The sequence below is a fragment of the Sarcophilus harrisii genome, chromosome 6 (genome assembly GCF_902635505.1).
Source record: "Sarcophilus harrisii chromosome 6, mSarHar1.11, whole genome shotgun sequence".
In the NCBI taxonomy this organism is placed as follows: Eukaryota; Metazoa; Chordata; class Mammalia; order Dasyuromorphia; family Dasyuridae; genus Sarcophilus; species Sarcophilus harrisii.
Window position 1 is genome coordinate 204,982,835 of NC_045431.1, and position 22,543 is coordinate 205,005,377.

The following is a 22,543-nucleotide window of genomic DNA, read 5'->3' on the forward strand; positions in this document are numbered from 1 at the left end:
GCTTGTGGCTGCCAAGAACGCTCTGGGTAATTCTGTAACAGTCGGGCAGTTTGCATGCCTCTGGGAGGGACAGGCCACACTGCAGCTGCCTGGACACATGTGTCCTCCACCGGGGGTGGCGGCTCCTGAGGGAGTCCCTTAAGGGATGCTCTCTCTACCTGACATCTGGTGCCCTCCTAGGCTGGAGGGAGACATCGCCAGCCCCCCTAGAAGTCACTGGGAGGCTGTGGGCTACATTTCTGAAGTTCTTCTCTGTTCACTTCCCCGGGGGCATTTCCCTTTGCTCTTTAAAGAGGGAAGAAGGAAAGAGGTGATAGAAGGCATTCATTGTTGGAGGTCCTCGGATTCAAGGCAGACAATCCACTTTACAGGCTTGGCTGTCCTCATCCCATTCCACTGCCTCAACTTGCTTTGATCAGGATCTGCTTGCTCACCCACCATGTTTTCCTGCCTCTAGTCAGCTCCCCCCCCCCCGACCTTGTTAGTGCTATTTAGCTAACTGATTCATGACTATATCAATGGAATATGACTTGTAAGAATAGGTCAATATCCCTACCAATATCCGAAGAAGTCGTCATGACTAGGATCATGAAGTCTTGATCCTAGTCAGGAATCTTCAGTGACTCCACATTGTCTAATTTAATTTGAAACACGTTGTTGTTCAAAGCCCTCCAAATCTCCAAACTCATTTCCCATTCTTCCCCTTCGGGTTCTTGACCATTATCCCATTCAGATTGACCAGTAAACCAATCTCTTCCCCCCTCAAGGAGCTTACAGGCTTTTTAGAAGATATAACATATGCATAGAGGAGAAAGAAAGGATAATCAGGCCATAGGAAGTGGGATCTGAACTGAGCTCAGAAGGAGCTCAATGGAACTGCAATATACTCCCTTCTCACTTCCTCCTTCCACTTTTAGAATCCCTGACTTTTTTCTGAGCTCTGCTCAGGTACCATTTCCTATGGCATGACTTTCCCAAGTCCCCCTACTTGTTATTTCTCTCTCTTTCCTCATTATCATGTATATACTTATCTGTGTACACATTGTGTCCTCCAAATATAATGTAAGCTTCTTGAGAGCAGGGCCTATTCTTTGCTTTTTTTCTCTTTCTTTCCTCATTATCATGTATATACTTAACTATATACATGTTATGTCCCCTAAATGAAATGTAAGCTTCTTGAGGGCAGGCACTATTCTAGTTTGTTTGTTTTTTTGGTATTCCCCACACCTAGCTCATAGTATCTTAATAAGAATTAATTGATAATATTAATATTGTTGATAATAATATCAATAATACATTACATTATAATGCATTCAAATATATTATGATACATAATTATATTACATGTGTTACTATCAATGTTATATATTTTATATATTATAAATATTACATTATATACATTAATATAATATTGTTGATAATCATAGTTAATATATGTTACATTGTTATATTACATTACAATATATTATGATATATAATGAATGTTACATATGTTTTTATATATCATAAATATTATATTATATACATTAATATAATATTGTTGATAATGATATTAATAAAACATTACATATTGTTATATTATATTAGAATATATTATGATATATATTAATATTACAGATGTTTTATATATCATAAATATTATATTATATACATTAATATATTGTTGATAATATTAATAATACATTATATTATGTTATATTACATTCGAATATATTATTATATATAATTAATATTACATATGTTTTATATATTTTAAATATTACATTATTCACATTAATATTATATTGTTAATAATAATAAGACATTATGTTATGTTATATTACATTAGAATATATTGATATATAATTAATATTACATATGTTAATATCAATGTATTACATGTTTTATATATTATAAACATTGCATCACATACATTAATAATAGTATACTTATTTTATCTTAGTGAATGGGGTTGAAGATCTAGAATGAATTCCCACGTGATCAGGATTTCATGCCCCCCAATATCCAACAAGTTCCCCCTCTCACTTCTCTAGAATGAGCACTTGTAAGTAAACGCATCTGGTGCAGTCAGAGAGGCAGCAGAGACTGCATCTGATCACAGCAGCAGCCATTGTTCCCAGTTCTAGTGCACACATTGTGTGTGGGCTGCGGAGCAGGCAGCATGACATGGTCTGCACAGATGCCCATAAACACCAGCACTCACCCCAGTGATCATGCCAGGAGAAGAGACTCAGGGTGAGACAACCAGGGTCCTGTGATTGCCCCGTGCCCCCTCAGGGCCTGTAGTCACTGCCCCCGTCCTCACCCTGTTCTTTCTCATCTCCAAATAGAAGGCAAGTGGATATAAAACACACCAGCAGCCATCCCTGAATAGCTGGCTCCTTTAGTCCCCTGGTGGATTTGGCGGCACAAATCAGCCCCCTCTCGTTTCAGATATTCAGACAAACTCACAAAAGGCCTTAGGAGCACCCAAGGGAAATCTGCCGTGTGTAATACTAGGCTCTGCCATTTATACATGCTCTCTGTTCTGTCGGCGTGCCCCACAATACCCTTATTCTAACCCTTTGCTGTCCTGACGCTGGGCGAGCGACATCAGAAACTCGTTTTCCTCCTCTATAACATGGTAATACCAATACTTAGACTGTGCAAACTCAGAGGGTGGTTGTGTGGGAAATGCTTTGTGACCTGCTGAGCCCTGTAGAAATGGTATTCTTACATGTAATGGAGTGTCAAGGTGGCTGATGGTTGGAATATATTCTGTTTTTCAGAGCGTGATGCCTTTGACACCCTGTTTGACCATGCTCCAGACAAGCTCAATGTGGTGAAAAAGGTGGGAAGATGTTTTTATTGAAATACAAATAAATAGCTAAAGGAGATGGGATAGTAGAGAGATGGAAAAAAAAAAAACATAAATCCCATTGTTGTGGAAAACATACCACTGCAATGCTCAGATTGAGTTTACTGCTGCTCTGTATTGTTCAGTCCTATAAGATTCTTCCTGACTCCTTGGCAGAGACATTGAAGTGATTTGCCTTTTCTAGCTCATTTTACAGAGGCAAAGTGACATGCCCAGGGTCACACAATAAGTATCTGAGGTCAAATTTGAACTTGGGACTTCCTGACCCAGAGCTCTACCCTCTGCTCCATCTAACTGCCCACTAACAGTCAGCAAACACAGGCATGGATTTTTTTTTCTCCTGGAAGTTGGTTGCAAAGCCAGTTCAGTGACATTAACTTGTAACCCATGCTTTAGGGTGATTTTAAAGAGTGCCTGATTCTTTGCAAGAACAATGGTTCTTTGAAACCGTTCCCGGCCCTCTTCTCTTCTTGGAGGCCACCGGCATTACTCCCAGCCCTCCTTGGGATTAAAGGAAAGAAAGCCAAGAATCTCATGCCCCTGCCTCCCTGGCCTGAGCAGCACCCTGCAGCTCTACTCAGGACGCAGCCCTGCCAGTTCCTGTGCCAAGAAAGAGCACAAGGAAGAAGGGGTGTGCCGGGTCTGATGTGGAGATGGGGCCGAAGCCTAAGAGTTGGGCATGAAGTCAGGATGCCATATTGACTATGTGACTTTGAGCAAATGATGTTACCCTTGCAGTGGTTCTCAAAATGTGGTGCAGTGAATCCTGAAGGGTCTTTGAAATCCTTTCAGAGGGTCTACAAATTCAAAATTAGTTTTTTTTTCTATTTATGATAAATATCTATTATGTAACCCATATAAACAAAAACTCTTTGGACATATTCTCAATAGTTGTTAATACCGTAAAGATACTGAGAAAAAGAGTTTGAGAACCACTTTAGAGTCTAAAGACTTGAATTGTTTCTTTATCTGTTCTATGGAGATGATGCTTTGATTACTCCCTTCATAGGGTTGTTGTAAAGAAAGCACTATTTGAGAACCTGCATTCTTAAACTAGGGTTCCTGAACTTGATTTTATCATTTTTTCAAATATTTGAATAATTATATCCATATAATTGTCATTGTTTTCCTAGGTATTTTATTTTATCTTATGCATTTAAAAACATTTTGAGAACCACCTCACACCTCTCAGATTGACTAAGATGACAGAAAAAAATGATGATAAATATTAGAGGTTGTGTAGGAAAATTGGGACACCAATGCACTGTTGGTGGAGTTGTGAAATGATCCAATCATGTAAAACTGTGCTTACCCTTTGATCCTGCAGTGCTGTTATTGTATCTGTATCCTAAAGAAATCAGAAAGGAAGGGAAAGGACCCACATGTGCAAAAATATTTGCAGCAGCTCATTTTTTGGTAGCAAATAATTGGAAAATGAGTAGATGCTCATCAACTAGGAAATGGCTGGACAAGTTGAAGGCTATGGAATATTATTGTTCTATTAAAAATGATGAGGAAGCTGATTTTAGAAAACCTTGGAAAGATTTACACAAACTGATATGGAGTGAAACAAGTAGAACCAGGGATACATTGTAACAGCAAGACTGTTCAATGATCAACTGTGAAAGTTGTGGTTCTTCCCAATGATTCAGTGATCCAAGGTAAACTCAATAAATTCTGGATAAAAAACACCATTTGCATCCAAAAAGAGAACTATAGAAAGTGAATGTAAATCAACACATGCTATATTCACTTCTTTTTTCATTTTTTTTTTCTCTCTTGTGGTTTTTCCCTTTTGTTCTGATTTTTCTCTCTCAACATGATTCATAAAGAAATGTATATTTAAAAAGTTAATATATATGTATAATCAGAAAAAATAAAACAATTAATTAAAAAAACATTCTGAGAAAAGTATCTATAGATTTCATCAGCCTACCAAAGGAGTCCATGGCACAAAAAGTATATGAAATCTTGCTCTAAAGGTAGGAGTGAAATTGTAGATAGACTTGAAATTGGAATCAATAAGACATGTATTCAAATCCTGCCTCAGATATGACCTGGATGTTTGGTCCTGGGGAAATCATCTAAACTCTCAGCCTCAATTTTCCTCATCTGTAAAATGGGGATAATAATAGTAACACTAATAAATAATAATCTCAAAAGTTACAAACAATCGTTTGTTACGAGGGTCCAATGATGTAGCATATGTGTAAAGTGCTTTGCAAACTTTCAAGTGCTATATAAATTCTTGATATTATTATTATATTATAAAGCAATATAGAGACCAGTTATGTGGTACAGTAAGTAGAATATTAGATCTAGAGTCCGAAAGGCTCATTTCCCGAGTTCAAATCCACTTTCAGACATTTACTAGCTGTGTGACTCTGGACATGTTATTTAACCCTGTTTGTCTTAATTTCCTCGACTGTAAAATGAGTTGGAAAAGGAAATGGCCAACTACTCTGGTATCTCTGGCAATAAAATTCCAAATCGGATCATGAAGAGTTGGACATGATAGAAAACAACTGAACAATCACAAAAGGGGTATGTCAGAGCCAGCTTTAACCAGATGGTAAGAATCGATTATTAAATTTTGGGCCAGCAAAGAGGTACAGTGGATATAATGCTGGGAGTCAAGAAGATTCATCTTTGAGAGTTCAAATATGACTTTCAACATTTGCTAGCTGTGTGAGCCTGGGCAAGTGACTTAACCCTATTTTGCCTCAGTTTCCTTATCTGGAGAGGGAAATGGTCAAACTACTCCAATATCATTGCTATGAAAACCTCAAATGGGATGACAGAGTCAAATATGACTGAAAAATGACTGAAATCAAGGTGTCCAGAGGTGAGCAATTAACATGGTGAAGGTCCATATCATATGAGGAGCAGCTGAAGGAAACTGGACATGTTTAGATTGGAGAAAACTCAAGGGACGCTTGATAATTGTCTTCAAATAAAGGTTAAGATCATTTGAAGAGATTAAATTTTTTCCATCTGTCCCCAGAAAGTAAAACAAGCATGGCTGAAAGTTTTAATGAATGAATACATTCAAATGAGAGCCTTGAGTGGAAGTTACAGACAGACGGATTTGGATCTGATCACACAAAACACACACACACATACACACAAACACACACACACACACACACACACACACACACACACACTTCCAAACACTGAGAGCTGTCCAAAAGTGGAATGATCAGTCTAGAAAAAGCAGAGGCTGGAGAACCATTTGTTATAGTAGAGATTCTCTCTTTCTACGTGGGTTAGATCAGATGCAAATTGTGGCATATTCTCAAAGTCTATGATTCGTGAACTCATCCATAAGTCCCTGTGGTTGGTGACCATTGGCCATCTTGATCCTTTTTCTGGGCACTCATATCAAGCAGCCAAGATAGCATCTGACAGATATCCTCTACTTAGCCACATGGGCCATCACCCAAACCCCAAACTTCAAACAAGAGCTACAGGTCCTTCCTTCCTTCCTTTCTTCCTTCCTTCTTTCCTTCCTTCCTTCCTTCCTTCCTTCCTTCCTTCCTTCCTTCCTTCCTTCCATCTGAAGCATGGTAAGAAAAGCTTTCAAATAAAGGTGTGGTGATCTTTAGTTTTCAGAGAGCTTTCTTCCCAAGAGCCTTTTGGGTTGAAGAACTGGTTGGAGATCTGTTCTTCAGTGATGACTGACAGAATCGAATGTGTTTTAAATGCCTTCTCCAAAGTTATTCACCTAGCAAAGAGATGAATTAAGATTTAAACCCAGTCTTCTATCAAATCTAATGTGTTTTTTTTCCTGCATGCTTGACTTATTATTTTTAGACGCTCATCACCTTTGTGAATAAGCACCTGAATAAGCTGAATCTAGAAGTCACAGAACTGGAAACCCAGGTAAGTCACCACTTGGCGCCAAACCAAGCAAAGTGAAGGGGGAAATAATGACCAGCAGCTGGCAGTGGGGCCAGCCTGGACCAGCAGCATCATGGGAGCAGAGAGGAGTTCCAGGTTGGGTCAGAGGTGACATGGAAGCTGTGGGGAGTTCGGAGCAGACCACTGAGCTCTCTGAGCTAGGTACGGGAAAGGCAAGGCAAACTGCACCAGTGGTGCTATAGGAGCTGCAGAGGGGTGGAGGAAAGGCTGTGTCAGTGATGACATAATAGCCATCGGGGGCAGAACCAGACCAGTGAAGACATAGGAGCTGTGGGCGGAACCAGACTAAGTAAATGACATCATAGGAAACTGAGCTCTTGTAAAGGGCTTGGGGGGAGAATGGTGAGCGCAGGTCACAGGACTGATGGGACTGGTAAAGATGGGAACCACTGTTGTCTTTGAAACTCTTAGCTGCTCCTGTTATACCTAAAACCTTTAGACCAATGGAAGCTTGTAGACATCCAGGGAGGTCTCCCTGGGTTGACTTAAAAGCTTGGGGGATTTGTTCTATAGTAGAAAGTCAGCTGTGTGGGAGGTCAGCGTGAATATGGAAAGCACACATGGATGGTGTACACACCCCCAGCAATTTAACTCCAGCATCTCCTCGGCTGCAGGATGGAAAATGTGCTTAGGAGCTGAGCGGGTGCCCATGGGCATTTCCTAAAAGCTTTGCCAACTTTGGAGTTTCTGTAATTAAGGATGGTTCTTTATGTATTTTTAAGCTAATTTAGGGGAGGGAGATGTGTGGGGGCGGGAACAGAAGAGAATTGTGGTGATGTCCTTTGGAAGAAGCCTGTTTGGATATTCCAGGATGTTGTCTTTGGCCCTCGATCTCCCTCATCACTACCAACGCAACTAGGGGAGAGGGAAAAAGAGGGAAGCCAGCTTCGGAATAAGGCTGCTGTTGAGAGCTAAGGGACTTGGGGAAGAAGGAGAATGGTCTCAAGGAAAAGAGCACTGAGGGGATGGGATGTCCAAAGAACTCAGCAGCTCTGTGATACCAGGAAAGCCAGATGACCCTTTCTGAGACTGCTTCTATTTCTTTATCTGTAAAACGGGAGTAATAATTACCCTGCCTTTTTCAAGAAGTGGCCGTGAGAATCAGAGGAGATGATGTTTACATCTAAGTCTGCTTTAGCAATAGGATGAAAGTTACAGATTCTTGGTTTACAAATTTCCTTTTAGTCAGAGCTGCTGCTTTTAAGATAGTAAGTTGTCTGTCCCTGGCAATCTTCAAGGAAAGAATGAATTTACTTTTAACATTTTTGTTAGTGTGCGTGTGTGTGTGTGTGTGTAAGAGAGAGAGAGAGAGAGAGAGAGAGAGAGAGAGAGAGAGAGAGAGAGAGAGAGAAAGAGAGAGAAAGAGAGAGAGAGACAGAAAGAGAAAGAGACAAAGAGGAAGAGAGACAAAAAGAGGCAGAGACAGAGAAACAAAGAGAAAGACATTCAGAGAAGGGGGAGAGAGAAAGAAAAACAGAGACAGAGGAAGAGAAAGGTGAGGCAGAAGAGACAGAAAAAGAGACAAAGAAAAAGAGATAAACACAGACAGAGAGGGAAAGAAAAACAGAGACAGAGAGAGAGGAAGAGGGAGACAGTCAGAGAAAGAGAGAGAAAAAGAGACAAATAGAGGCAGAGACAGACAGAGACAGGGATAGAGACAGAGATACAAAGAGACAGGACAAAAGATCACAAGAGAAAGCAGATTGTTTTACCCAGTAGATTATAAATTCCTTGAGGCTAGAGACTCATTTCAATTTTCTCTTCCTGTCAATCAATCAACAAGCATATTTTAAGCACCTACTATGTGCCAGGTGCTAGAAATTGGACTATAAAAAATGAAACAAGCCTTACTCCCAAGCAGCTTAAGTTCCAGTGGAACAGACAACTAGATATTTAAGCATAAATATAAAGGGAATAACTGCAAATAAATACAAAGATATTAAATGCACAATAGTTTGGGAGAGAGGGTGTTTGTGTTGAGGGGATCAGCAAAGACTGCCAAAGATGGTGCTAAAAAAAGCTTGTGTTTTAAAGGAAGAGAGAATCTCTGTGAAGTGAAGGGAGAAGAGAGGCATTGAAGACATGGGCGACCAGCACAAAATGGAAAGAGACTGGGGATGGAGTAATATGAGTGAGGAACAGAGGAGCTGAACTGGCCGGGTTATACAGTGACTGCAGAGCTAAAAGAGTTTGTCTTTCATCCTGGAGACAATAGTAAACCTTTGGCCAGAGTTACCTGGGTAGCAGATTGACGTGGTCAGATTTCTGCATAAAGAAAAGTCTTTTGGTATCAGGATGGACTGGCAGGGGAAGCTGGAGGCCAGTTAGGAGGCCTTGGTGAAAGGAGATGAGGGCCCGTTTCCCCAGTGCCTGGTACCGAGTGGGCACATAATACGTGCTGAGCAATCAGTCCAGTTGTGGAGAGGATTCGTGCTGCAGGTCGGAGTTGGACAAGATGACCTCAGCTCTTGTAAATCTAGGAATCTAGGACTCAGTGAGCTGTCAATCGTGACATAAGTGCGCTGTAATATTAGCGTTCAATTCAAAAGAGCTGGGTTTGCATTGTTCTCAGGCTTCTCTGCAACAGACGATTTGTATCTCTCTGACAGCTCGTGGGTCTTTCTGCTTTGGTGAGGTCACAGTTGAATAATTCTTTCCAGAGGAACATTAATAGTAAACATAAGAATCGTGAGCTGGTGGTCGGTCATGTTCCTCCCTCCAAGACAAGGCTGAGCTTGCCCTCTCTGAAGGCAGAGCGTGTCCCCGTTACCCCTTCCAACAGGCTTAGTCACCAAGCCATCCCACTTGCCAACAAGCCCATATTCTAAGTGCCTGCTGTGTGCCCAGCCCAAGCTAGGGGAATTATTCCTGAGATATGGGTTGGAGCCTTTGCAGAACTACATAATCCCCTTGGCAGAAGCTTTGCCTGCTGTTGCTGAAAACTCCATCCTTACCGCCCCCCCCCCAAACATAGGACAAGCCCTTCTGTCTGAGATGTGGTTCAATTTCCTTACTTCCCTTTTTCTTCTATCCATCTAAAGCCTATCCAACTTGGTGTAGGGGCTAAAACTTAGAATCAGGTAGACCTGGGTTCTTAAACACTCTGTGTCTCAGTTTCCTCACTTATAAAATTTAGACAAGATGCTTTGTAAAGTTCATTCCACTCTAAAGATAACCTAGGACTCCTTAAAGCCCAATGCAAATCCTTCTCCTCCATCTACTTGCCAGTCCACCATAACTGGAAATAATCTGCCCTTCTTTGAAACTTCTGTAGCATTTATGTATAAGAATCATTTTTTTGTTTTTTTTTTTCTGTTTCTGTCATGTGATAGTTAACTTTTTCATCCATGTATGGGTATGGTCTCCCTAGATTATAAACTCTTCTGGGGAGAGTTCTCACTCCCCATCCTCTACAGCTATCAAAAGAATATTTTTGGCTGGGCTGCCCCCTCATTGGAGACCTTCAAATGGACATCTAAAATAGGAGGAAGTTTGTTCAGATATGAGTTGGATTAGATGGTCTCCATCTAATTTCCATTTCTCCATCTTTTCCACAAGCATAACATGAAAAACAGCCAAACTTTTGGCTAAAATATACCCAAAGCAAAAAAATTTTTTATCCAAAAAAACCCAATAAGTTCAGTCTGCCATGACTTGTTCTTGATGCTTATAAACCCTGGTTGGTTGGATGTTAGGTTGAATTGACCCCTTCCCTTAATACTCAATAATGTGTTCACTTCTTGATACTGACAAACTCTCTCTTAAAAATGTGTTAGTCTAGAATTTTGCTAAAAACAAAATCAAGGTCAAAGCGTCTCTCTAGTTTGAAGATTCTACCATTTTCTCTTTCTGTAAAATCAAGACACATCTGCTCTTCTCTAATCCTGTGGTACCTCCCAGTTCACTACAATCTTTCAAAGATCATTGAGATTTCTCAATGATTTAGTTCATCTGGGCCTGTTAACTTGTGTTCATCAAGATCATCTAGTCACTTTCTTATGATCTCCCTCATTAACTCCTTATTAGTCATTTTTCTCTAGTCCTTGTCTTTAGCCTTTTTGCCAGCCTCATTGGCAGGGAAAAAACCCAAAATAGAAGAAAGCTAAAAGTTATCATTTTATCTTCTCTTTGTCCTCCATTATCAGCATCCCTATACCCTTAAAGCAGCACCTCTCTCTTTAACTTCTCTTGTCTCCTAATTTTGCTTTAAAAATCTTTTTGCTATTTGTAGAATTTCTCCTCTGACTCAACTCTCTGATTTGTACAGTTTCTAATTCCATTCAGTCCATCCTATACTTTTGTGTCTATTCTTAGTTGTCCGAATTTTATTCCAAATTTTGCAAAATCTACATTGGTCAAAAAATGTTTGGCTCTATCAGTCTTCTTAGAAAATTTTCACTTTTTCTCCCATTCCTCTTAGATTGACTTCTCCAGGAGAATTTAAGGCCATGGGATCAAATCTATTCTTTCTCTGAGTCCTTTAAAGTCAGCTTTTCTAAGTAGATTATGCCTTGTTTTTCCCTCTTTCCATTTTCCAGATTCTAAAATGGGAGGGTCAGTTAAGGCTAGGTCCCATAAGTTTTGTTTTAACATCTGGAAGTACCTTCTTGTTGGGCAGAATAGGAATTTCCTTTATCATTCATGTCATCTTTTGAAAAATAAGATCATTAAGGTCATAGATTCAGAACAGGAAAGAACCTCGTGAGCTATCTTATCTGACCCATTGATTTTATAGGTGAGAAAACTCCAGCCCAACGAATTTAAGTGAATTGTCCAAGATCGTTGATTCAAGAAATTATTTAGCAACAGAACTCAAGAGCTCCATCTGAGTCTATAAACACAAAGAATAAAAATTGTTTATGGTAACACCTGGTTCTAGGTTGCAAAACCCTATGTTGAATGTTCAGGAAGCTATAAAGAAATATGATATAGCATCTACCTTCAGGGAGCTTATAGTCATCTAAGGGAATAGACTGATTTTCAGCTCTAAATCTAGTCTGTTTTTTTCCCTCTTTTTTTCTGATTTTCTCCTTTTATAAGATATTTTACCAAAGCAATTTGAGGAAGCTAGTTCTATGCTTAGTGAAGTGAAAAGTGTATGGGGTTGCCTAAAATATGCTCTAGATGCAGAAGGCCCCCAAGAACATCTTCTTTTAAAAAAAGGTTTTATAAGTTCTAATGGTTTTTGCCACAACTTTGTTCAGATTTCTAGATACATAAGTGAAAGCTGTCTTTTTACTGCTCTTTTGAAAATGAAAATGGAGAAAGACAAGAGTTGTCAGAGAATTTAGAGGTTATTTAGTACCATCTTTCCCCCTGTCTGCAGCATCCCCACAAGTGTTCTCACATAAAGCGCTTGCTTTAAGACTGCCATTAGCTAAGCACTATTTTATAAGGTGGGTCCTGGGAACCAGAGCATCTCCTCAGGGCAGGTTGCTTAGTTGAGCTTGTCTGGTCCAATATGACCCTTGGTTGCCAGAGCTGGCTCTCTTGAATTTAAGCTAAGTCTCTTCTTTGTTTCCAGAGGGTCTTGTTCCTGAATCTTCTTCCTTCCCTGAGGGACAATTGCCTCTCTCTATGTCTTTTGAAGCATTTTGCAATCCTTTAAGTGTTATATAATTGTTAGTTATTATTATTATTAATGGGACACAATAGATAGAATTCTGGGGCTGACATCAGAAAGAATTAAATTCAAATTCTGCTTCAAATTTTACTACCTGTATGATCCTGGATAAGTAACTTTACACATTTGCCTCAGTTTCCTTATCTGTAAAATGGAGATAATAACAATCCCTACTTTCTAGAATTGTTGTGAGGATCAAATGATAGGCTAAGTGTAAACTGCTTGACACATAAGGAGTTGCAGTCTGGTGTTCAAGTCCCATCTGATCCATTTTCTAACTGTGACCTTGGAAAAGACATTATTCTCCAGGTCCCCATTTCCTTATCTGTAAAATGGGCTCATCATCTTTGTGCTTCTCCAAATTATTATGAGAATTGAATGATATGATATTTCTGAAAGTACTTTGTGAATATAAAGCATCATATGTATTATGAATCTGTTCCTAGTTTCCTGCCCTGATACTACCATCACTTTTCCCAAAACATCCTAGGAAAAATTCCTAGAAGATCCAATTCTCATAAATCACAGGAAACCAGTTCTGATGATGACCTTCTCACCATTCCCACCTATTAGATCCAAACTTCCCTATCTCTTCTCCATTCTCTTTCTTCCTTTCTTTTGCCTTGGCTCCCTCCCATACACCAACTAAATTCTGATAGTGAATTGACTCATCCTCCATGTTGTTCCTTCTAATGAATCCCTGAATTGAAATGCTCAACTCTGCACCAACACTCTCCCCCTTAACACAACCATTTTATGCTCTGCAAACTTCATCAGTCTCTACCCACTTAAGACCAACATTGACCTTGAGGCTACTTCCTGATGTCCATAAATAGGCCCAAAGGATAATTCATCCCCTCAACCTCAAGCACACAGCTGTTCCTCCTTTCCCAGAATTCTCCATGGCTAACAATAGAAAAGTATTTTATCATTAGTCATTATTATTTTCATTAAGCTTGCTTGCTTGTCTGTGTGTTGAAGCAGGAGTTATTGTGTGAATGGAAATGAGGTCAAAATGCCCATTTAATTTTTAATTTTTTTTCTCTAGTTTGCAGATGGAGTATACTTGGTGCTGCTCATGGGCCTCTTGGAGGGCTATTTTGTGCCTTTACACAGCTTCTTCCTGACACCGGAGAGCTTTGAGCAAAAGGTACTTTGGACCTCCATCTTATAAAGATCTTATATAAATGCACAGGGTAGTCCCCCTGATCACACAGCCACCTTGTCTGGATTAAGAGAAATGTAGAAGACTGGCCAAGATCTAGGCTGATGCTGCCTCCCTTTCATTGACTCCCTCTTCCAGAAAAGGGAATGGAGACCCTTGCATAATAACCAGTTTCCCTATGTACTTGCCAACCAAGGTTGCAAATTCAGCCCAAGGAGAAGCCACTGAGAGCTTTGAGAAGCTCCACTTAAGGGAAATATAACTGGACGCTGCTATTGTTCCATAAACACCCTTTCCACCTTGCCTTGGACTTCTAAGTCCAGCCACTTCCTCAGACTGGAAGAGATTCAAGCATGAGTCACCATCTGTCATCTGAGGAGCCTTCCAGCTTAGCCTCCAAGTTTTTCAGCCACTAGAGCCGGAAAGGCAGGTGGAATTCTGTGTCATAATAGGGGATCACCCACACTGTCATTATTACTGATCTTTTGAATTATGGAGATGATTTTTATTATTCACTTAAATAAAAAAAAACCTATTAAATATTGAATTCCAACCCATTTGCAGTGAGATTATTATCATTGTGTGGCAGCTGATGGCTTTTTTAAGTCCCAGCCATGTGCCAAGACCTGTGCTAAAGACAAAAATGAACAGTCCTTATTGACAAGGAACTTACATCCTAATGGAAAGATTATTAGCTGTGGAGCCAGAGGACATGTGTTCAAATGCCAGTTCTGCCCCATATGGGAATCCTAAGCAAGGTACTTAAACTCTCAAGCCTTCTATTTCCTCATCTGAAAAATGAGAGGGTTAAGCCCCTTTCATCTCTAAATCTCCACTGCTACGAACTCCTCCAAAAAAGTAATTTCTGCCCTGCAAGAACCCAGAGACCTCCATTCCAGCAGCTCAGCCCAGTTCTAATTGCCTTTTAACTGGCTCTTTCCCAGCCTTTGTCACTAGACAAGGGCATTCAGGAAGTAGGAAAAATACTTTTCTCCCTTTTGAAGACATCAAAGGCATGACTTCCTGTCTGATCTCTGCAAATACTCTGAAATCCACCTAGGCAGAAGGCTAGCCACATAAAACAGGGATCAGGTACCTCAAGAAGAAAGGTTTGATCTTTAGGCTGATTGATCCTAGCAAAGGGGGATCAGTGCAGCTAATTATCTGCCTGAGTTTCTCCAGCACATCTGCCTTTGAGCTGGAATGTCCCCACAATTAAATGGCTTGGGATCCTCCTTCCAAATTAGGAAAGATGTTTGCGCCTGTGGCAGCAGCCCCAGGTTCCCTCATTTTGCTGAAGCCCACAGGTTCAGGGATTACAGAAGGAACTCCAGTGATGTAGCTCTTGTGATTCTCTTTCTAGGTTCTTAATGTGTCCTTTTCCTTTGAACTGATGCAAGATGGAGGGCTGGAAAAACCAAAGCCAAGGCCAGAAGGTACCTGTTTTTCCCTTGCCCAAGATTGTAAAGAGGGATCCTTACTCTTGGAATGAGAATCTATAAAATCTACTTTTTTTTTCCCAGCTTAAGCATTTGGGGAAGGGCTCTCTTCTCTGAGATTACACTCTTCCTGCCTGCCAAAATCATGGTTTGCCCCTAGGGTGGGGCAGGGTGGGGAGCAAGAGGGCAGATGTTTGATCAGGTCAACTATGTGCTCACAAAAATACAGCTGTGGGAAAGAGAGATCTCACCACCTCTGAATCAGCTGGGATTCAGGCTGATGGAGAGGTCATAGGACAGAGGCAAAGGGTCATTGCAAAAACTTCCCCAGATGATGGGGTGCATGGGAGAGACTATAAACATTCTTGCAATCTCTCTTCCCCAAAATGGCAGCAGAGTGGTATCTAGTCTGCTCATGACAGGTTTGAGGACGTAGCCCTTATTTCATTATGGTTTGTTTCAAATTGTGACCCAATTACTTAATTCAATCCTGTTTAAATTTGCCTAAGAGCTAGAGATTTAAACCTGAGAAAAGAGAAAACTCTCCCAAATACATATATTATCTTTGCTTTACCTTTGTCTGTGAAACAATGGATTATGATTGGTGCCATATGTCTGTGTCAGCCTAGTCAAATACAGCAATGCATGTCAATTTCTAGGACACTCATTTTTTAATTTGATTTTTATTTGCTATAATTTATAAATGGTGATAGTCGGGGATTTGCTTCCATGTCAATCTATATAATAGTCCCCATTGCTTCATGAGATTGACCTTGATACCCACTGTCAGTCACTCAAGAACTGTGTAATATAGTCATCTAGATGTATATGACCTTCTCCAGCTCAAAAATCATCAATGGCTCAATGGAAAAAAAAATGTAAATTCCTCCATTTGGCATTTGAAGCTCTATACAGTATGGCTCCAACCAATGTACCTTCCTAGCTTTGTTTCACACCTCTGGTCATGTGCTATGTCTTGCAGCCTTTGCAAGATCCCCATTTCCCATGGTCTTCTCACTTCTAATCTTGTTACCTTCAGTGCTTAGTTCAAGAGCCACATCCTTTGTTAAATCTTTCCCAATAACCCAGTTTTTGGTGAACGTTATCTCCCTCCCCAAATTATCTTATTTCACTCCTGTGTGTTTATGTTGTAGTATATGGTTATGATTATAAATATGGTTTTATATCATGATCTTAAAGAAAGTCCACATTCTTGTGAATCCCAAATGAGAAAAAATCACAATGACCTTCTCCATTGCTATAGCACTCTCTAGTTTCTATGAGAGACATCAGGACATGGTGGATTCAAACCAAAGAACTGATTTCAAATTCTGTCTCTGAAACATACTGATTGTGTACTCAGGGTCAATTATACAACTTATCAATCCTCTGGGTAACTCTTAAAGATTATAGGTTTCAGAGAAGGAGCTAACCTATAATGGTAGAAGGAATGTCCTTATTTGGGAGTCCCTGTACTAATGAAATTATAAGTTCTATGATTTAGTTTCATGGGAAATTGTATGAGAAAGAAAAAAGAGGACTGACTTTGAAGGATGTGGTCAGATTCTTGTTCCATCTCAATCCCTACCCCAGGCTTAAAAGTGGAAGCCATGAGACCAACCCCAAGTTCCTGGATGATTTCTTCCTTTCTCTATGTTCTTTTGAGCAGAGATCAGAGGCAAAGGAAAGGAAGAAAGAAGGAAGGAGGGAAGGAAGGGGAGATAAAGAGAGGAGAAAAGAACATTGAATATTCCCTCTTAAAAATATGGCAGCAGCTAAAGGCGTGGATAGAATTCCTACAAAAATACATGTTTGTGGATATGAATCTTCAGATTTTATATTTACTTTATGTGTGACTATGATCAAGTCACTTGGCTTATTGAATCTTACCAAATATTAAACTCCAACACATTTGCACTGAAAGATGAGCTTGGATCAATATTATTATCATTGTTTTGCTGTCAATGGCATTTTTAAACGAAGAGTCCTTACCCACAAGGAACTTACATCCTAATAGAAAGAACATTGGCTGTGGAGCCAAGAGGACTCATGTTCAAATTTCAGTTCTGTTTCAGGTTCCAGTTCTGTAAAATGGGGATAATAATACTTAGAACACTTACCTCCTACTGTTAGTCTGGGGAAGTACTTGAACCTTCAATACTCCAATGAACTCTTGATCTTGTTGATCAAATACCCAGTGATGCTGGTCACAGCCCATGCACACCTGTCCATCCTACCAAAGGATTGTCCATCCATGTCCTCCCATAAGTTTGCCACAGTGGGTCCACCCTCTGTACTGAGAGCCTTCCTCCATTTCTCTTGAGATCATGATGGTACGGTAACTCACATACCACCAGTCTATCCCACTTCCCACAAGTCCTAACTCTTACTAGACTTTGTTCTTGTTTCGCTCATTTTGTTTCTATTTTATCTTACTTCAGCAGTAGCCTGAGGGCAGCTAAATGATGCAATGGATAGAATGCTGGACCTGAAATCAAGATAACTCATCTTTGTGGGTTTGAATCTGGTCTTAGACATTTACTAGCTATGTGATCTATGTAAACTCTGTTTCCTCAGTTTCCTCATCTGTAAGATGGGATGAAGAAGAAAAATGGCAAATCAATCTAGTATCTTTTCCTGGCAAACCCCAAGCGGGGTCACAGAAAGACAGACTTGACCCCCAAAGTTACTGAACAACATCTTAGAGTCAGTAATAGCTTAGTAAATGCTTGTGGGATTGAACTGAGGGACCCACCCTAATGTTCATAGGTTCAAAAGGACTGGAAGGTCTAATGTCCTGGAATAGATCATCCTCATTGCTTCTGCGCTCCAGATCTGGGAACCCGGCTGAGGTGGAGGGCAGAAACTGGCTGGAAGAGTGCGGGAAGGGAGGTGGCTCTCCAGGGAGAAATCAGGAGAACAGGCCCCACTAATCATGGAACTACAACCCTACTAACTTGCAGATTGCTCACAGAGTTTTGTTTTTGTGGAATTAGAAGCCTGAAGATTGTACAAATGGCTCCTTTGGCTTGTGTCTTTCTGATTTTTAAAAGTGGAGAGATGAAAGGAAAAGGAGAAACCACATACTTTCAGCTATTTATTACCGTTCCTCTCCCAGATTCTCCACACCTCCATGCACATTTTGAAGAGCATGATCAGCTGCCGACAGCGCTGGCCCCCAGTGAGGCTGTGTGTGGAGGTGTGGATGAAACACAGGGCATCCGGCTGCTGAGAGGTGGCTGCCTCCTCGGCTCTGGGAGGATTTTTTTTTTGGCTGAGGGGAGATGAGACTAAAAGGGAAGAGGAGGTAGAATTTGTTCATTTGAAACAGAAAGTCACTCTTCATTAAAATAGACTAAACAAAAACGTTCTTGAATGTGATGAGATCCACTTTCCCCCAAATACTGTCTCTGTCTCTGTCTTTATATTTCTGGCAATCTTTGTCTGTCTGTCTCTGTCTCTCTGTCTTATTGTCTCTGGTGTGTGTGTCTCTCTCTGTTTCTCTCTTTGTATTTCTATCTATCTCCATCTTTTTGCCTATGTCTCTACCTGTTTCCTCTGCCTCTATCTCTATCTCTACCTGTCTATCTCTGTTTCTGTCTCTGTCTCTCTCTCTGTTTCTGTCCCTCTCTGTCTGTCTTTCTCTCTGTCTTTCTGTCTATCTCTCACACACACACACACATAGAGTCCCTCCCTTTTTCTTTCCTCAGCAATATGAGGCACACATCATCCATCCCTCCTTGCAGTTTTGGGGAGAAAGGGAATAGATATTTGAGGCTTATAGGTACATGTCTGGGCCACATTTTATTTCAAAGCCCAAATGGTAGTCCAGGCTCATGATTGAACTTTCCCCCCCAGCTACCTAGGGCTGGGTGACCAGAGACTTGGACCTCAATTCATCATGACCATAAAAGAAACTGAGAAACTAATAACAAGCTACACTCCTAGAGCACTTTGTAATTTATAGTTCTGTGCACTCAATGACCCTGAGACATAGTTAGCAAGTATTTCTGTACCCATTTTACAGAGGAAGAAACCTGAGGCAGATGGAAGTTAAATGACATACCTAGGACCAATATCAGAGCCTGGAACATTGGCTTCCAACAGGCACAAACCAGTGTCCATTCAGAATAGGATGACCAGAATCATAAGGGGACTAGAGATGATCCCATATCAGTTAAACAAACGAGGGGACAGTTCACCTGGGACAGAAGATAGGGGCTATTGCTATTGCTGATTTTCTTCAAGTATCAGAATAGCTGAGGAGCACTATGGTATTGTGGGGAGAGGGTGAATCTCAGAGTCAAAAGACAGGAGTTCAAGTCCCAAGACTGACATATACTGAATATGACACTTGGTAAGTCACTCAATCCCTTAGGGCCCCTGGAAACTCTCTAGGACTTTAATTGCAGAGTAGTTATCCAAATACATTAAGAGGAAATTCTTTGTGACACTGAAATTGTAGGAACACACACACACACACATACACATACATTGCAGAGGGCTGCCATTGGGATTGTCCTAATCATGACTGTGATGGAGAAAATCAGGCTGATGGCTTTGTACGGCTGCACTCAAATCCAATTCACTTTCAAATCAAGACCCCCCTCCCAATATCATTGGTCTTTTTCAAGGACTATCATTGGGGGGGAAAAAAGTCCCGGGCTTATTTTGGATGGCCCAAATGTCTAGACAAAGATAATTGGCAATAGATTGCCAAAGATTAAATCTGCCCCAAAACAAGCCAAACTGCCTTATGAAATAGCAAGGTCCCATCACTGGAAATATTCATTCATTAACATGCAGTGGATGGATGCCACGTGTCAAGGATGCTTTAGAAAGAATTCAGGCTTTGGTTAAGAGTCAGATGATTTGGCTTTTGAAGCCTCGTCCAACTCTGAGATTCTAGGATTTTGAGCTGTCAAGGATGAGTTCGTGGCATCCTGTTTGCAAGAATTGTGAGCCCCCAGGGTGATGGGATTGGAAGGAAGAAGGGTGGGAAAAACTGGCCCATGCTCTGACTGCCATCTTGGAGAGTTATGACCCTTCCTGTAGTTAGGGATTAGAAGGACATATGGTTCCTTAGTTTCAAGTATTCATTGCTCTAGGGACAGCCAACATTTCTAGTATAAAATCTGCCTATAGGGACATTCCCATACAGACGACGTTTTTGGTGCAATTATTGAATGCTTAATATGAAACTTCCTGACTAACATGAATGGAAAAACACATCTGTTTTATGTGTTGTTACATTGGGCATAATGCCTACACCTAAAATTTCCAGTCAGTGATGGAACATTGAAAAGGATCTTATTATAATAACTTTTTTATTTCCCCTTTGCCAAGTATCCTTCCAGTTCTCCCATATCTTCCACCTGAAAGCTGGATTGAAGAGGAAATACTGTAAGAGTTAGAAAAGGTCTTAATGTGGCCAAAGATGTAAGCTTGTTTAGAATACAGATAGGCTGCTGGAGAAGCATTTCTCGGCACAGACTGGGGAGGGGGTTAGGTCAATAATTCACTTTTCAGTCTTTCTTTGCAGTACTTTTTGGCTGAGTTTTTGTCCTGTCTTGAAAGACCAGAAAAGCAATGTTATCTTGCCTCCTCATTTGGTGGTTGTTTAGTCATTTCTTACTCTTCATGACCCCATTTTGGAGTTTTCTTGGCAAAGATTTTAGATTGTTTAAGCATTTCTTTTCCAGCTCATTTTGCTGATGAGGAAACTGAAGCAAATAGTTAAGTGCCTTGCCCAGGCTCACACAGCTAGTAGGTATCTGAGACCAGATCTGAACTCAGGAAGATGAATTTTCCTGACTTAAATATGGTGCCGTGGCCCACCCAGGCTTTGCATCAACCTTTACAACAAACTGATTATTTGGAATGGCAAAAATTGTAGTCCTCCTTGGTTAGTCAATGTGCATGAAATAAGTACCTACTGCATCTCTGTATGTTATTGTGTGATAAACACTCATATTTGCCATGGTGTTTGTCATTAGTTTTTTATTGATAACATGGCCACTGTCATATTTGTAAAATCCAAGATCAGAAAGTAGAAGGGACCTTAAAGGACACCTAATCCAACCCTTATTTGACAGATAAGGAAACTGAAGTTTAGAGAGATTAAATGACTTATATAAGATCACATAGATAGTAAATAGGGATTTGAATTTGGGTTTTGGAAGTCCAAGTACAATGCTCTTCCCATTGTACAATTCATTGGGCAATATAGTGTGATGGGGAGAGCACTGAACTTAAAGTTAGGAGGAGCTCTGTTTAAATCCTATAGTTTGACCTTTAGCAAATCATTAATTAGCTCCAATTTCTTTGTTTGTAAAATGGGGAGTGATAGTACCACCCATCTTCCAGGGTTATTGTAAGGATCAAATGAAATGATATACGTAAAAGGATTTTGCACCCCTTAAGGCACCCAAGAAATATTAGGCATTATTATCTCCATAGAGCTACACTCATGGCAAAGAGATCCTAGGGAACAGGACCAACAGGTTGTTGTGGATTCAAAGCCAGTCTCAAAGTCAGGAAGATCTGGATTCAAATCCTGCCTCTGACAGTCTGACCTACCCTGGACCATTGCAGAATTGCGTTGATCTGCATTGTCCCTAGAAGTGAGGGGTAAGCAATCTGGAGCTGGAAAGAATTTCAAGGGCAATGTAGTTCAATTTCCTCCCTATATAGATAGCAGGAGGAACTTCCTCACTCAGAATCTCTCTATTGAACACACATATCTGAACCAAAAGAAAAGGAAGGGAAATATCTCATAATTATCTTAGAAAACGGTCCTCCATCTCACGGAGACACCAGTGGGGTTCTTAATTTGGGATCCATAAACTTGTTTTTCTCTCTTTTTTTTAATAGTATTTTATTTTTTAAATAAAATTTTGAGTTCCAAATTTTTTTCCTTCCCTCTCTTCCACCTCCTCTCCCTAAGTAAGCAATTTGATAAAGGTTATGTAAAACATATTTCCAAATGAGTCATGTTGTAAAAAAAAAAAAGAAATTAATGTTGTTTTTTCTCTTTGCCAAAAGATAGGTTTATTTAGGAGGAGAGGTCTAGACAAAATAAGAGGTAAAATAGGCACCAGGAGTGGCAAACATGAAATAGAGTTAAGATAGTAATAGTTACCAAAGAAAAGAATTTGGAAGAATCCATTAAAGAATGCCTTGAAGTGAGAGTATTGCACTTGACTGGCAGATTCCATCCATAAAGGACTTTAGCAGACTAACCAGAATTGGCTATATAGTAAGGAGAAAGATGCCATTAAAGGAAGGAGAGAAAGAGAACACTCCATTAGTTTTTCTTTTTAAAAAAAAATCTCGATAACTGTATTCCAATGTAATCAGTTTCCTTGATAATTTTATGTATTGTATTTTATACATTTTAAAACATTATGCTGAGAAGGGATCCCTAATATTCACCAGACTTGGTCTAAGCCAGAAACAAGGTTAAAAACCTTTGCTATAGAGAAAAAAGTGGTGATTTGCTGCCAATTTCCTCCATAAGGTTTTTTTAAATATTC

The 22,543-nt window shown here is 40.1% G+C and overlaps 1 protein-coding gene across 1 annotated transcript in view; it reads left to right on the plus strand.

Annotated features, from left to right (window-relative positions):
* Positions 1 to 22,543, plus strand: part of PARVA (parvin alpha) — a 160,837-nt gene that overhangs the window by 131,119 nt on the left and 7,175 nt on the right. Inside the window, exons 9-12 of the mRNA XM_031941900.1 lie at positions 2,769 to 2,830; positions 6,674 to 6,742; positions 13,453 to 13,554; positions 14,933 to 15,005. Of these exons, the coding sequence (XP_031797760.1) occupies positions 2,769 to 2,830; positions 6,674 to 6,742; positions 13,453 to 13,554; positions 14,933 to 15,005 (306 nt within the window). The remainder of the gene's footprint in view (positions 1 to 2,768; positions 2,831 to 6,673; positions 6,743 to 13,452; positions 13,555 to 14,932; positions 15,006 to 22,543) is intronic.